Source organism: Chironomus tepperi, unplaced genomic scaffold, assembly GCF_022539635.2.
Source record: "Chironomus tepperi strain 1889 unplaced genomic scaffold, CSIRO-AGI_Ctep_v1 contig_408, whole genome shotgun sequence".
In the NCBI taxonomy this organism is placed as follows: Eukaryota; Metazoa; Arthropoda; class Insecta; order Diptera; family Chironomidae; genus Chironomus; species Chironomus tepperi.
Genome location: NW_027226530.1, coordinates 413487 through 428532, shown reverse-complemented (window position 1 = coordinate 428532; position 15046 = coordinate 413487). Strand labels below are relative to the sequence as shown.

The following is a 15046-nucleotide window of genomic DNA, read 5'->3' as shown; positions in this document are numbered from 1 at the left end:
GATTTGTTTGAGAGATCCACGTTGTTATTATGATCAGCTGATAAATCAACATGTGCTTTTTCTAAGGTCAATGGATTTTTAAGAGTAAAAAAAATGAGCAAAATTTTCTCTCTGAAATAATATTTTTTGGGAATTAATGCTCACAAATACGCGAATCACATTGAATGTGTCTTAATTGCCGAAAATATTCTCTAATTTTATCAGTGCTTGGTTGGATTTGATTGAATAAAGTTGTATTATAATTTAGTTAAAATTAAGATATTATTGAAAGTTCTAAGCAAATAAGTGGTTTTTCTGGGTAATTACGAAATATAAAGTTCTTGAAATTTTTCTAAAAATTTGAAACTGATCAATAATGATCAAAAAATATCAAAATGCTCAGTTCAATTCAGTTAAGTTCCACAACCTTAAATTTTGCATCTTACAAAAGTTAAAAATCTGGCACAAAAGAAATAGTCATGTCAACTGGATATATAATTATTCAAAATTAGTACGTCATGTGCCTTTCGAAAAAGGGATATTCAAGAATTTAGTAAGAAATTCCTCCTTTTTCTATTGCCTTCAAAAAATTATTCAATATCACACAACTTAATAAACAAATCTATAAATAGATTTTAATTTAAAAAACAAGCATTTCCGATTTCGCATGTGCTCTTCGTAAGAATAGCGTCACATCTTCGCATAACTTTATTAAAACTAGGGTGACTATTTTTTGGAGTTTGATTCAAACTGAGTCGATTTTAACAAAGAAACTTCGTTTCGACTTTGAGATTTGTCATTTATTTAGTCTTCAAATGAATAAATAGTTATGGATTAATTTGATTCTGGCAACAAAAACTCATTTATTTAGGAAATCCGAGACAATTTAAAGCTTTCTCGGTGTACAGCAACTTGAGAACATTGCTATCCATGTTGTAATTGAAAAATAACAAATGGTCACCTTACTTTATAACATTAGTTAACAATTCTCAATTTCTATTAAACTACCAAATCATGATAAAAAAAGCGATAAAAATTAATCAATACGATGGATTTATAATAGCAGATAAGTCATACTTGCACGTGTAAAATTAAGCTATTTTGTTTACAATAGTTTCGTTATTCTTGTTAAATTTTCAAGGTCTTTGGCTGCTTGGTTAATCCTCATAGATTCATAAGACAGGCTTACAAAAATTACATATTTTTTAGGAATTTAATAAATAAAGCTTTTATTTTTTTTTCTCTCACTTTCATTTGTAGACACCTAAAATATCATGTACCACAATAGTAAAAATAAGAATGGACATATGACATAGAAAATTGTCAAATCAGTATTGAAAGTAACAACATGGCTCATCAGTCACTGGACATTCTAGATAAGTCACTTGATATTGATGAAACATACGTCATTTATGATGCTAATGAGATCAGCAAAAAAGCCAAGAAAAATGCCAGAATTTTGAAAATCTCTTCAAGATCTAACATAGATGAATTATTAATTAGGCTAGAAAATCTGAATCATGAAGAATATCAAAATCTATTTATATTCATCATTGAAGTCACAAACTTTGAATTTTGCGGACCAATCGAGACCGATGAGACACGCAGTATTCAAAATTCAGATAAAATCAAAAGTATTCTAGTCAAATTCAATGAAGACCGTCCTCTAATACTACAGTTGACATCAATAGACGAAAATATTACTAAATTTTACTACAAAGAAGAAAAATCTTGTCAATTCTTAGATGTAGACAATATCCAGAAAAATTTTGAGGAATATCTTAATTTTCCTACTTTTTTGTGCTCAGTTTTGGATGGAAATTTAGACAGTTGCTCGGATATTTTGCTGAATAATCTGACAATCTTAAAGAATTCTTCACTAATTTTAAAATTCTTAAGACTTTTTGAATTATCTGATGAGTTTTTGGATAGACTAATTTTAAAATGTGCAGCATGTGGATCGAAAAGTGACTTGATGGCTTCTTTAGATGCTTCATTTGATGTTGGTGTCAGAACGCTAAGCACAGATTCACAAAATTATCTAAGCTATTTATTAAATGTGAATCAATCATCCGCAGTCTCATCATTTTTTAGTACCCAGATTGAATCTGAAGATGAGACCCAAATTGACAGCTGTGCTTATCCATCGATTCTATCAACGGCTGTAGAGCATAAAAATACAGAAATCATTGAATATCTCATTGGAAATTGCACACACTTGATTCAACAGCTTCCATTTAAACATCAAGTTAAAATCTCTACAATATCACTGGATACTGAACAACTGGACGTCCTTTGTGACTTGCTTGAAATTTCTGATTTTCCATTTCCATCTAATTTCAATACAAACCAAATTGAATATGAAAGACTCAATCAGATAGTTCAAGACAGAATTAAATTTGAAAGTGCAATAGAAATTGAAGATTTTAAAGAAATTGACACATTTATCGACAGTAATTTGAGCCTTAAAATTGTCTACAATCCTGCTAATAAGTCAGCACTAAAGCAAGCTATTTGTTCAAAAGGATACAAAGTGTATTACTACCTCAAATCACTAGGATTTCAAGCTGTAGATATCGATATTGAAAAAGAATTGAACAGCAAAGAACTCGAAAAAGCAAAAAAATGCAAATTGAAGCAACTATCCAAAAATATCAAGAATGCTCTTGATGATGATCAAGTGTCTATTAACTTGCTTTGCAACAGATCATTTATTCACGACAAAAGAATCAGCAAAGACAAAGAAGCTGAATACCGCAGTAAAATAAGGAAATGGTACGAAGACATCAACAATATCACATTTGGTTCAGATTTACTTAATGTTGCTGCTTCTTGCAACGATTTAAAGCTGATTTTTGATTTTAAGGATAAATCAGTAAGTATTTTTATTATTCATCGAGGGATATAGTTTGCCCTAAATCTTGCCAAAATTCAGTACCATGAACCTCTGCAATATTTCGCAATAATTATCTTTTTCAATATTTTTAGGTAGAAAATGCAAGTTTGTCGGGACCAGGATCACTCGGATCAACTTATCCTCAACAAAAATGGATTTTTATAGGAGCAAAATCTCAGAATATTGAGCGAGATCAAAAGATTAAAGGTGTTGTAGCTCATGAATTGTGCCATTACGTAATGAGCTTAGTCTTTGAGAATAATGAGAATCCATACTACAAACATTGGGTGGAAGTGATGAAAAAATTTGATGCAATTGTGACATCACTTGACAAATGGTCAGTAACAAAGTTAGACGATCCCGATGATGAATGTGATCAAATTATATCATCAGTATTTACACATTATGACAGTAAAGATTTTCATCCCGAATTGATAGTTAGGGTTGTTCAGGTGCTTGCACAATATGATGATGATAAAGATAAGTTGAAAAATTTGCAAGAAAAGTACAAAGACTTGTTTGAATACTTCCGAATTCATGTTTTGTCGGAAATGCAAAAATTCAATCTAAAATTTCGAAAAGATGTGAGAAAAATGAACAAAATTATGCAATTGGTACCCGACATAATGAGTAGTAAATTAGAACTAGTTGAACCAAAAGACATTAAGGAAATGATGAATAATAAAATGACAATAGTATCCTCAAATGTCCCGAAGCTTTTTCTACTTGATGTCATCAGTCAATTGAATCGAATATATGGAGACATTTTTCAAGCATTGAATATTTTCATTGATCCTGAAAAGTTGAAATTTTCGGAAATTTGTGAGGATTTGAAAAATCTGTTGAAACAAGATAAAAACCTGAATATATTTTGTGATTATTCAAAAGAGGTTTGCGAAGATTTGAAAAACTTCAACGTAAAATTCATCTTTATTGTTTCAAATAAAAATCAGGCTGACAAATTGATTGAAATGGCAAGTCAAAATTATTTGATTCCTAATTCTATGGAAATTAGTTACAATTGGACCGATTTGACAGTTCAAAGTCAAAAGAACTTGTTAAAAAATAAGATAAATTTCCAAAATAACTCGAATTTGACTCTTTTTGATCTTCTTAAGACAGACTCTGCTATTGATGAATTAGAAATGGAACAATCAGCAGTACACGATGAAGACAAAGCAGTTCAAATATTTTCTGAACTTATTGATTGTGAAATTTTGAACTTAATATTAGAAAATTCACAAATTTCAATTAATGCTGATCGTGACACCAAAATTGATGATAAAACATTTGAGTTCCTGTTTGAACCAAGAAATTTCATCCAGAGACACCAAACAATGACTAAAAAAATTAACAAAATCCCATCAAAACCTTCAAAACCTTCACAAAATTAACTAAAAATGAACTCATTAATCAAGTAAAAGACAGTAAATACATTCTCATCTCAGACATAGCTGGAAGTGGAAAAAGCTGGGTTATGAGAGATTTCACCAACACTTTACATCAGCTACATCCAACCAAATGGATAACATATGTTGATTTGAAATATTTCATTAAAGAACTCAAAACAAAACAAACTGAAATTAAATTTTCAACATTTTTCGTTGATAAAATATTAAAATTTAAAAGTGATAAATTTGAAGCTAAATTATTTATGAAAATGTATGAAATTGGTAAAATTATAATTTTATTTGATGGATTTGATGAAATTGCACCAGATTGTGCTGAAAATGTATCAAGATTGGCTGAGTCATTTGAGAAAAATGGAGGCAATCAGCTGTGGATTGCGACTAGAGATTATTTTGAGATTGAATTGCAAGAGAACTTGAAAGATGCTGAAACTTTCAAATTATCCAATTTAACAGACAATGATGGAGTGGATTTCTTGGTTAATTATTGGAATTTAAAGGATTTAGAACAAGATATTTCAATCAAGACCAGAGATGAGTTCAAAAAGTACGTAAAAGAATCTAAAAATTCCAAAATTTATCATCAAATTGCTCGTCGTGTAATCAACAAAGTGGTCATATCAGACTCCCGATCTGTTGGAATGCCTCAACTATTCAAAATGATTGCTGAAAGCTTTAAAGACTTTAGTGATGCTACAACTACTATCAAAAAATATATAATTTATAAAACATTTACAAAAATGCTCTATGAACAATGGTCATCAGGCAAAGGTGACATCAGGAAAACAGCAAATACAGAATGTCAAGATTATGACTTGAATTTTCAAGAATTTCATCAATATTTGGCTATAAAAACTTTATTTTCTGATCTTGTTAATGATTTATTTGAGGATTGTGAGACCAAAGAATGGTCTGATGTGGAAATAATTGCATGTGCACTGGTGACTAAGATTGGAGATGAATATTACTTTCTACATGAGACATTCCGTGAATTTTATGTTGCTGATTATATAGCTGGAATTTTAAAAAAGAGAAAAAAATTTAAAGATGAATTTTGTGAACTTTTTGCAAGAGTCTTGACTGTAAATAAGTTTGAGATTGTTCGTGTGTTCCTGAGTGATGCAATTGAGGATTATTCAATTTTAGAAAAGATTCGAAAAAAGATAACAAATCAAATTGAATATTTTAATGAAATGAAGAATTTTCATCATTATTTTTCCAAATTTAATGAACATTTTGGAGGCTTTATGATTGAAATTCTGAAAAATGGAAGTTATGAGAAGGTTAAAGGAATATTATTTGACACAGCTGAGTCCATAAATGCAGATACTGAGAATTCTGCATTATTTGGAAAATATCAAAATTTCATGATTGATTTTCTGACTGTTGATGATTTTAAGAAGTTGATTACTGTGCAGTTAGCCTTCCATAAAAATATCCAATCTAGTCGAGATGTGAAGATTTTTGAAGATTTTGTTATCAAAGTTGCAGCAAAGACTGGTGAAGAATTTGTGAAAAATAGCTTAAAACTTGTCAGTTCTGATGGATTTGAGGAAAACATCTTCAGCTATTTGATTCGATCTTCATCATTAAATGGTAGTAAAATGGATAAATTTATAGAAATTATACAAAAATATCTAGAATCATCAGAAACATCCGAGCTTATTGAAAATTGCAACAAAAATCATGAAAATGTTCTTCAAATTTGTATCCAAACAGGAGACAATGAGAAGCTTAAAGTTGTGTGGACAGCAATTGAAAAAATCCAAAATCCATCAAATTTTATAAAAATCATCAAAAAACTTGACTCAAGAAAAAAATCAGTCCTGCATCATGCCAGACTAATCAGCAATCTCAACTTTCAAGAGACATTTCTTCAACTTTTAACCAATTCATTCCAAAATCAGGAACAACTGAAAGACTTCCTTCTTCAAAAAGAGTTCAACTTCATCCACGACTTGATCGAAAAAGACGATGATACTGAAATTATTAAACTGACCTTCAACTTCCTCAAAACCTACTTTACAGCCTCACAATTTCAAGAGATTTTACTCTTAAAACACAAACGTGACAGAAATGTCCTTCAAATGGCTGGATTTAAGTCAAAAAAATTAAAAACTCATCAATTTTTGTGGCAACTTTATCGAGATTCCTTTAGAGATGATGACGAATTTTTGGATGTGATTAAGCAAGTTGACTTTTTTGGCAATAATATCATTCAAATTGCAGTTTATGAGCTGTCAAATGAATTTTTTGACTTTATGATGAATGAATTGGAGAAAATTTCACGACCAGACGAAATTGTTAAAATTCTCAGCAACATCAACAAATGGAACCGGAATGTGTTGCAATCAGAATCAAAATGGACCAAGTCCGCCGAATTGCATGCGAATTTGTGGAACAAATTTAAAAAATATTTTAAATCTGAGGAAATTTTGAATTTTATTAAGCATGTCGATAAATTTGGTAATCATTTACTGTTTAATGCTGTTGAAAATAACAAAAAGGAATTTGTGGAACTAATTTGGAATGACATAAAAAGTTTTATGAGTCACAATGAGCAAATTCAATATTTAAAAGTGGAAAATAACGACGGTAAAAATTTATTGCAAATGTCATTTGAGAATAAAGAATATTTTTGTGATGTTTATGAATGGGTACAGACTGTCATGGCTGAATATGGTATACATTTGGAAACTTTAACAAGAAAAAAGCTTTTTACTGAGAAATATCCTGTCAGAAAATATTGCAGAAGTCCTAAATGGATCTGTAAATTAGAGATAAATGATGAAGAAATTTAATTTTAATAAAAAATATTTTTAAAAAATTAAACAAACTTAAAAATATTTTAAAACTTTTCATGATTCCAACATTTGCAGAATTACAGCAAATTCAAGTTCAAATTACAGTAAACGTTTAAAATGAGCTTGAAGTGAAGCACATACTTAGAACTAAAAACTATGAGATTGTGTTTGTTGACGAACTTTAAAAGAACACAGCACGATGATATTCTCGTGCATGCATACTAATTGAGTGTCCGAAATTGCGTGCATGTAAATGTATTGCAGTATTGTTCTTAGGATTTTAATTTGATCGGCTCATTGTCGTTTAAGTGCTCAAACAGTTAAGATGGAAATTTCAATCTTCCTCAAATTATTTTGACAAAAAGTGTTTGAAAATGTAGCAAAAATTATGTTTTATAAAATTAAGGATATTTTTGGTTTGTTTTAAAATTTAAGTAAAACACATTTTTAAAGATCCAAAAATATAAAATAAGTGAGCAAATTAAAATCTTAAATGAGAAATCTTAAGGATTTAGGTAAGTTGAATTTAAGAGCCTGTCTAAAAAAATTTCAATAAAAATGAGTTAAATCAGTTTTAATAATTAGATCAGCATTTTATTAAAGTGGATTATTTGTGATTTTGTATATTTTGGAAATTATTTTCGTGCTTCAATAAACTGAAATTTTATTAATTAAAACTGAATATTATCATGAATTAAATTTTATTAAAAAATATGCAAACTTAATCAAATTCTTCAAAATCAAATTTTTTGATGAAAAAGCAAAATAAATTTTAAAAAAATATGATTTGAACACAATTTATTCACAAATAATTATTCATGCTTTATTGTCTTTAAAGAATTCAAATCTTTTTATTTAAATAGTTTAATTAATTTTAATATTTGAAAACTAATAACTTTCGAACATTTGACAATTTCAATTTTAATTTTCTGAAAATTTATAATTTATAATTGCAACTTTTGAAATTTGCACATTGTAATTTGAAAAATAAATTTATAAATTAGTTTTTTAATCATTTTGGGTAAATAATGTACACATGTTTCATTGCATCAACGCATTTTAATCAACTCTAAATATGCAGAAATCACAAAAATTGAAGCTGAATGAGTCTCAAATTTCTTAAAGCATAAAATGAAATTTGAGAAGTTATGAAAAATTGTTTATAGTAATAAGATATTGTTTTTATTTCATTTTAAAAATATAGAACGGTGATTTTTTATGCCAACTCAGCATTTTCGGTTTGAATTGTTGTCAACGCATTCAAAGTTAAAATTGATATCGACTTAACATGATTAGAGATTTCATTGAATTATGAATCAGAAGATGCCCGGAACACATGAATTTGGAGAAATTTTTAATCCATTTGAGGGATCGATTTGATGAATTCATGATATAAGACAAATTAAGGTATACGAATTAAAATTAATGATTACTTATATTATTATTTTAATTTTTATCTCTCATGATTGGCAAAAATTATCAATCAGTTTGATACAAATTTGATACTATTACTTCAATTTAATTAACACTTTTTCTTACTTTTAGGTGTGATTAACATCGTCAAGCTTTTGAAAAAAGTCACTGAATTTTAACAGGCAGCAAATGTGTCATTTATAATTGATAATTTATTCCAACTAAAGAACTGATCAGCAGCCGATGGATGAACTATTAAAAAAACTGTATGTACCATAAAATCTTGTTGCTCTGGAAAAAATTAAAGGTTGCTCATGTAGAGGAGTGGGGTAAACGGACCAACGTGTATCTCTGAAATATGCTTAATGTATGAGGAAGATAAACTCTCCGAGTATATGTAAATATAAGTATCTTTATTTCGCTATCTAACACAAGACTGTCTGAACCAAAATAATGCTTGTACTTGTATATCCCCAAGAACTGCTCACTATGCAGTTTCTGTTTGTACTAAGTAGTTTGTGAAGCTGTAGATAACAATATCAACGATTCTCAGTATCATGATTATAATTAATATGATTAGAATTTCACTTGAATAAATTGCGACTGGATCTTTGTTGGGAATGTAATTATTATTTGTTAAATGACTTTCATTTTAGGTCGTATCGTCTTTATTTGAGAATCCTACTTGTACCATTCTACTAAATTTTTGATGTGGGGCTTCAATTTGTGCTGATAGGCCTTTTTCTCATCTATTCTTGATGGTTCCTATTCCTCAACTGAGTTGATATGCTCTTTTTTCGCTTTTATATATTCATCAAAATGTTTCTTGTTTTTAGTATTTTTCTGGGGGGTTATTATTAATATTATTATGTTGTCAGCTTTTTCAGAATTTAAAGAGTTAGTTTTCCTTATTATTGTTTTTTTCCTTATTTTTTTCATCATTTTTTTATGAATTTAATTATTATGTAAATTTTTCTTTAAAATAACATCTGATATAAAAAAATTTTTGTTTGTAATATTCCAAAAGAACGTTTTGTTTTTGTAAATATAAAAAAATTAATTTTTCTTGATTTGTAAATTTTTAAAAAATGTCTTTAATATGTAAATGTTTAAATTTTCTTAATTTGTAAATGTTAAAATGTTTAATGTATGAAATTAAATCTAAAAAATTTTTTTGGAAGTTTATTGATTATTTACGGCGTATGTTCGCTTTATGTATTTTCCTACCATCGCTTACTGTTACTGTTTTCTTATTATTTTCTTTTACCGTCATCGGTTCAAATTTGTTTTTTATTTTATTCTTTATTCCTTTTCTGTTGACATAAATTGTTTCATCTTTTTCAAAATTTGGATCTGTTTCTTTATTTTTATTATGGCTAACTGAATCTGATTTTTGCTTATTTATTAAATTAATTAATCATCAACTTGATCATAAAGTTAATCTTTTTTTCTATTATTTGTTCTATGTTTATTAATAGATTTTCTTTATTATTTGAACCGAAGATTATTTCGTTAGGTGTAAAGTTTATTGATGAATGTATGGTGTCGTTGTTATCAAATTTTTTGTAACTATTTTTGGGTGTTTTGATTTCATACACCTGTAGATTTCGGCGATTGTTGAATGAAATCTTTCTACAATTCCATTCATTTCCGATCTATTCGATGGAGTGTAATACGTTTCGATTCCTAGTGATTCTAGAAATACACGGATTTCTATAGATTTCAATGCGCTTTCATTGTCGCTTACCAATAGTTTTGGTTTTGGGAAAGAAGTAAATATTATGTCAGCAAAAAAGGTTTTTTTGTCGATTGTTTCAAAATTGTTAATGTCCGCATTTTTCAACATGCTGTTGTTTATTGACATTACAAATGAACACATGTTTGTGGAATTGTTTGAAAAAGATAAAAATGCATGATTTTGTGTTGCATTGTAAATTCCTTTGTTTATGCAGATTGTTGGAGTTATGTAAATATTTTTGGGTAATAGAAATTCACCGTTATTCGATACTTTTACTTTTATTAGTTTTTGCTCTGTGGGATTCAAATGCATTCTTATGCTGTCTGGAAATTTTCTTTTTAAGTTATAGGAAATATCTGGGAGGTCTAGTTTCATTTTATTGCAGTCTATTACTGCTTTTATTTTTCGTACCAAAAATTGAAGACCTATGACGCCGTCAAAAAAACTGTTGGCATCGAAAATGAGAAATTTTTCTTTGTATGAGAATTTTGAGTCTGAAAATGGATTGAAGGAAGCACATTTATCCACAATAAATTTTCCTCTAACGTTAGTGATTGAGACTTTAGTAATTGTTTCGCAAATTTGCAAATTTACTTTAGAAGCGCTAAGAAATGATTTGTTACTGTAGAGAAAAACCCTAAAGTTGAGTGACTGGAATTTAATCTTAATTGTTAATTAATAAATTGCACCGGTTGAGTTTCGTTAAAGTACTAATTTTATTACAACATCCTCACTTAATCTTTAAGTTTCAACAAATTTAAAGATTACAATAAAATCATATTTGACTCCCATTATTTCTAGGAGTAACCGTCTTTTTCAATGAACGTGAAAAATATAGAAAAAATTCAATTATCTATAAAACTAACAAAGTTATTAAAATTGCTGATTGAATTTTATCGCTTTCTGCTAGTGTGAGTTGCATCTCTTGCCTCTTACTATCCTCATCACTAGTAAATATTCCCATCTTAATCTGAATAAAAGTTTATTACAAATCATATGAGAGATTCTGGATGAAATAGTCATATCTACAGTGAGGTTAATCTTTAAAGGGAATCAATTTCAACAAATTTAAAGAATTACAAAGTAAAAAAACGGAACTGCTTAGTTCATATTTCACTTCCCAAAATTCATTTTTCAGATTTCTTTAGGAGTAAAGCAGCAGTTCTTTTTTCAATGAACGTGAAAAATATAGATATTTTTAAAAACTTCAATTATCTATAAAACTAACAAAGTTATTAAAATTTTTTTGCTGATTGAATTTTATATCAATGGTTTCAACTAGTGTGAGGTGCATCTTTAAAATTTGATGCCTCTTAAAAATAGAACTATCCTCAAAGGAATCTGAAAGACTAGTCAATCCATTATTGAATTATTCCCAGTCTTAATGCTTATTGGAACTAAGCAGTTCCGTTTTGAACAATAAAACCAATTTAAAAGCAGATATTATTATTTCATCCAGAACAAATCATATAATAAAAAGTCTACCTGTCTCTATAAAAATCTATTAGCCTCTACTATTACCAAAAATTTCAATAAGACTGACTTAATTTAAACTTAAATTCATTCAATCCCAGTGTCGATCAGAAAATTATAAAATTTCGCCATTTGACGATGTTAATTCCACATATGGAATGCAATTTTCTAAGTTTTTATGTTCAATTGAGTGGACAAATGAAAATTTAGTTCTTCTACTTCCTCTTCGTATTGTTCTGCGTCAACATCGTCAGTTTCATTATTATTAATGTATTTGATTGATATGAAATTTCTGACATAGGTACATGAGAACGTTTTGAACGCATGGAAACATCAGGTTCTAATGCGCGTAAATAATTTTGTTGATTATTTGGAAATTTTTGAACTTGGTTTTGATGCTGATTTTGTTGTATCATTGGTTGATACGAATAATTTTGGGTCTTTTGTTGTGGGTAATGGGACAATTGCTGAAGATTTGATGTATTCCTGTTATTTTGTTGGAATTTCTTTTGCCTGAATTGATTTTGCTTGAAGTTATTAGCTTGTTTCTTTTCGTAAAATTTATCTCGTTGTAATGCATTCTGATATTCATCAGCCATGCTTTTTGCTTCGGCTAAGGAAGATGGTCCCTTAGCCATTACGAATGATTTTATGTCTTGATTCAATCCGTCAATGAAGGCAGAAAGAACTAGACGATTGGCAAAATGCATTATTTGTTGCGTATGGCCTGCATATGCTGCTTCAAGAGCTACATTCTGGCCTATATCCGCACTGAGTTTGGTGGCTTCAAGATAATATTCACTGAGCTGTTTACTGCCCATTGTGATTCTCATTCCTGCCATAATTGTTTGGAGATTTCGTTTGTCACCGAAATGATCCAACAGACTTTGCTTAACATTCGTCCAATTGTGGTTGCATCCTGATGCAATTAATGCACGGTCTGCTTCACCGGTAATTTTTGAGCGAATGGCTAATTGCCAGCTTTGTAATATTGGTATATTTAGTGCTACTAGGTCGCTTAATACACTTTCTACATGGTTAATCCATCTCGATAATGAAACTTTCTCACCCGTATATTCTGGAATCAACTTAATTGAATCCGGAAGTTTTGTTGCGTTCAAGGCTGCTTGAATTCTTGCCTGATCAACTACTTGATCCTGTTGATTTTGCTGCTGCTTCTGCTGTTGTTGCGGCTGCTGCTGATGCTGCTGCTGCTGTTGTTGCGGCTGCTGCTGTTGCTGTTGTAGAATCGGGTCCATTTGATTTCTGTATAAGCTACCTGGACGTCTTATATAAGGTATGAAATTTTTTTTCTTTTAGGTTTCAGATCTTTTATTAATATGAAATATGCTGTCTCATATGCCAATTCTTAGGCTCGAAAAGAATCTGAGTCTACTATGCCAACTGCGCCAGTTAATAAATAGAAACAACTTATGGGTTTGGATGTCAAAAATAGAATGAATCTCTTTCTTTATTTTTCTTTTCTTTACATTTTTTTATTGCTGACTGTGTTGTGCTGTCATTTTGCTGACCATGTTTGTTGTTGTTCTGTTGATAATGTTTGTTGTTGTTCTGTTGATGATGTTTGTTGTTGGTGTTGATATAATGTTTATATAACTCTTTTTTTGATAATTTCTTGCTCTGCATCATAGTTAACAGACTGCTGACCATCTCCTCTATTTCATTGATACTGGACAATTTTTGAAATGCAAGTTTGTTTGTCAAAAAATTGCTGTATTGGTCTCATGTCCGTGTTGCATATGTAAATCATTCTGTACCTTCTGCAGCCTTTTAAATCTTCAAAGCTTATTATATATCAATATGTTACTGACGTGGCTACCAAATTTTCTTTAAATTCAGAATTGCCACTCTGTTTTTACTCACTACTGGTAATTTATGTATTTTATTTATTGTCCATTTCTCTCTATGAATTATTGATAATTCAAGATAAATTTTTATCTCTTCTTCTTCATAGTTGATTTGTATTGATTCCACCGACGTCCAATCTAATGCGGAGTCATACACAGATTTGTGACTCGCATGTAAGGATGCCTTCTTTTTGTCTATGATATCTTGTAGAGTTGAAAAGGAGATTATTTTGTTTGATAATTTGATTGCCTGCATCATATGTTTTCCACATGACTTTGTGCAGCGATGACCATCTTACTCTGATTTCATTGGTCTCCAGTTTTAATGCAATTGAAAGTATGTTCTCTTCTCATCCATAGTCCGTGCATGTTTCTGAAATTGTTGAATTTTTGATTATTCTCCAGAATTAAACTCGATGACGAATTTTGAAAATTCGTGTCACGTCGGGGTCACCATTTGTAGAGGAGTGGGGTAAACGGACCAACGTGTATCTCTGAAATATGCTTAATGTATGAGGAAGATAAACTCTCCGAGTATATGTAAATATAAGTATCTTTATTTCGCTATCTCTAACTACAAGACTGTCTGAACCAAAATATATGCTTGTACTTATATATCCCCAAAGAACTGCTCACTATGCAGTTTCTGTCTTGTACTAAGTATCGGATATAGAATATTCTTTGCATTATACTGGTGGATATTTAATCCCTACCCTCTTTCTGATTTTCCTCATAGATATGTTTATAAGCTGTTGCCAAACTCCTGTGAATACTTTTTCTTGATCTTCAATAGATCCTTTTATAATATCCAAAATTGCTTGATATTTGATCCGATAAAACATATGTGTTTGGTATAAATAAATCTTGTGAAGCTTTAAGATTTATGTCGGTCATTACTAGTGACAGGTTCCTTTCCTTTCATTTTCCAAGACAAATATTCTATGTTATTTTCTTTAATTACAATTAAAAGTCCGAGCGTATCTTGTAATGACGAACTTGTACCGAATTAATTTTATTGATGCTTTATCTTTAATTGAGGTTTAATTATCACATTCTTGTGTACGGAAACAAGTTAATTTGTTGAGATAGTTGTTGTGAGCTTTATGATTAGCGAGGCCTGACATGTTATAGGAATTGCAAAGTATTTGTTTAGGTTTGGTCTTGTAATGTTTTCATAATTTTTATAATTGCAGATAGAATAAAGAACAATATTTATTTCAACTCTATAAATATTAAAATACATTAAATTGAGAGAAAGTACTCTCATACATTAATCATAAATAAAGAGAGAAAATATTCTCTTTTCAACACCCTAACTTATTTTATCTTCTTTACTTTAATTAATGGTGTTGCTCAATTACAGAGAGAAGGTCTCTCAAATCCCTAACTGCTTTTATACATTAGGATTGTTTCTTACTCCGACAACCTTTTTTAATGATCTAGCAAAATATAAAATAAACTCTATA

The 15046-nt window shown here is 29.5% G+C and overlaps 1 protein-coding gene across 1 annotated transcript; it reads left to right on the top strand.

The window, feature by feature from the left end:
• Positions 1 to 215: 215 nt before the first annotated feature.
• LOC139096870 (uncharacterized) lies at positions 216 to 4269 on the top strand. The gene is made up of 3 exons (XM_070648626.1): positions 216 to 298; positions 1240 to 2854; positions 2968 to 4269. Exons 2-3 carry the CDS (start codon positions 1328 to 1330, stop codon positions 4267 to 4269), a joined length of 2829 nt encoding a protein of 942 aa, XP_070504727.1. The 5' UTR covers positions 216 to 298; positions 1240 to 1327.
• Positions 4270 to 15046: the final 10777 nt, after the last annotated feature.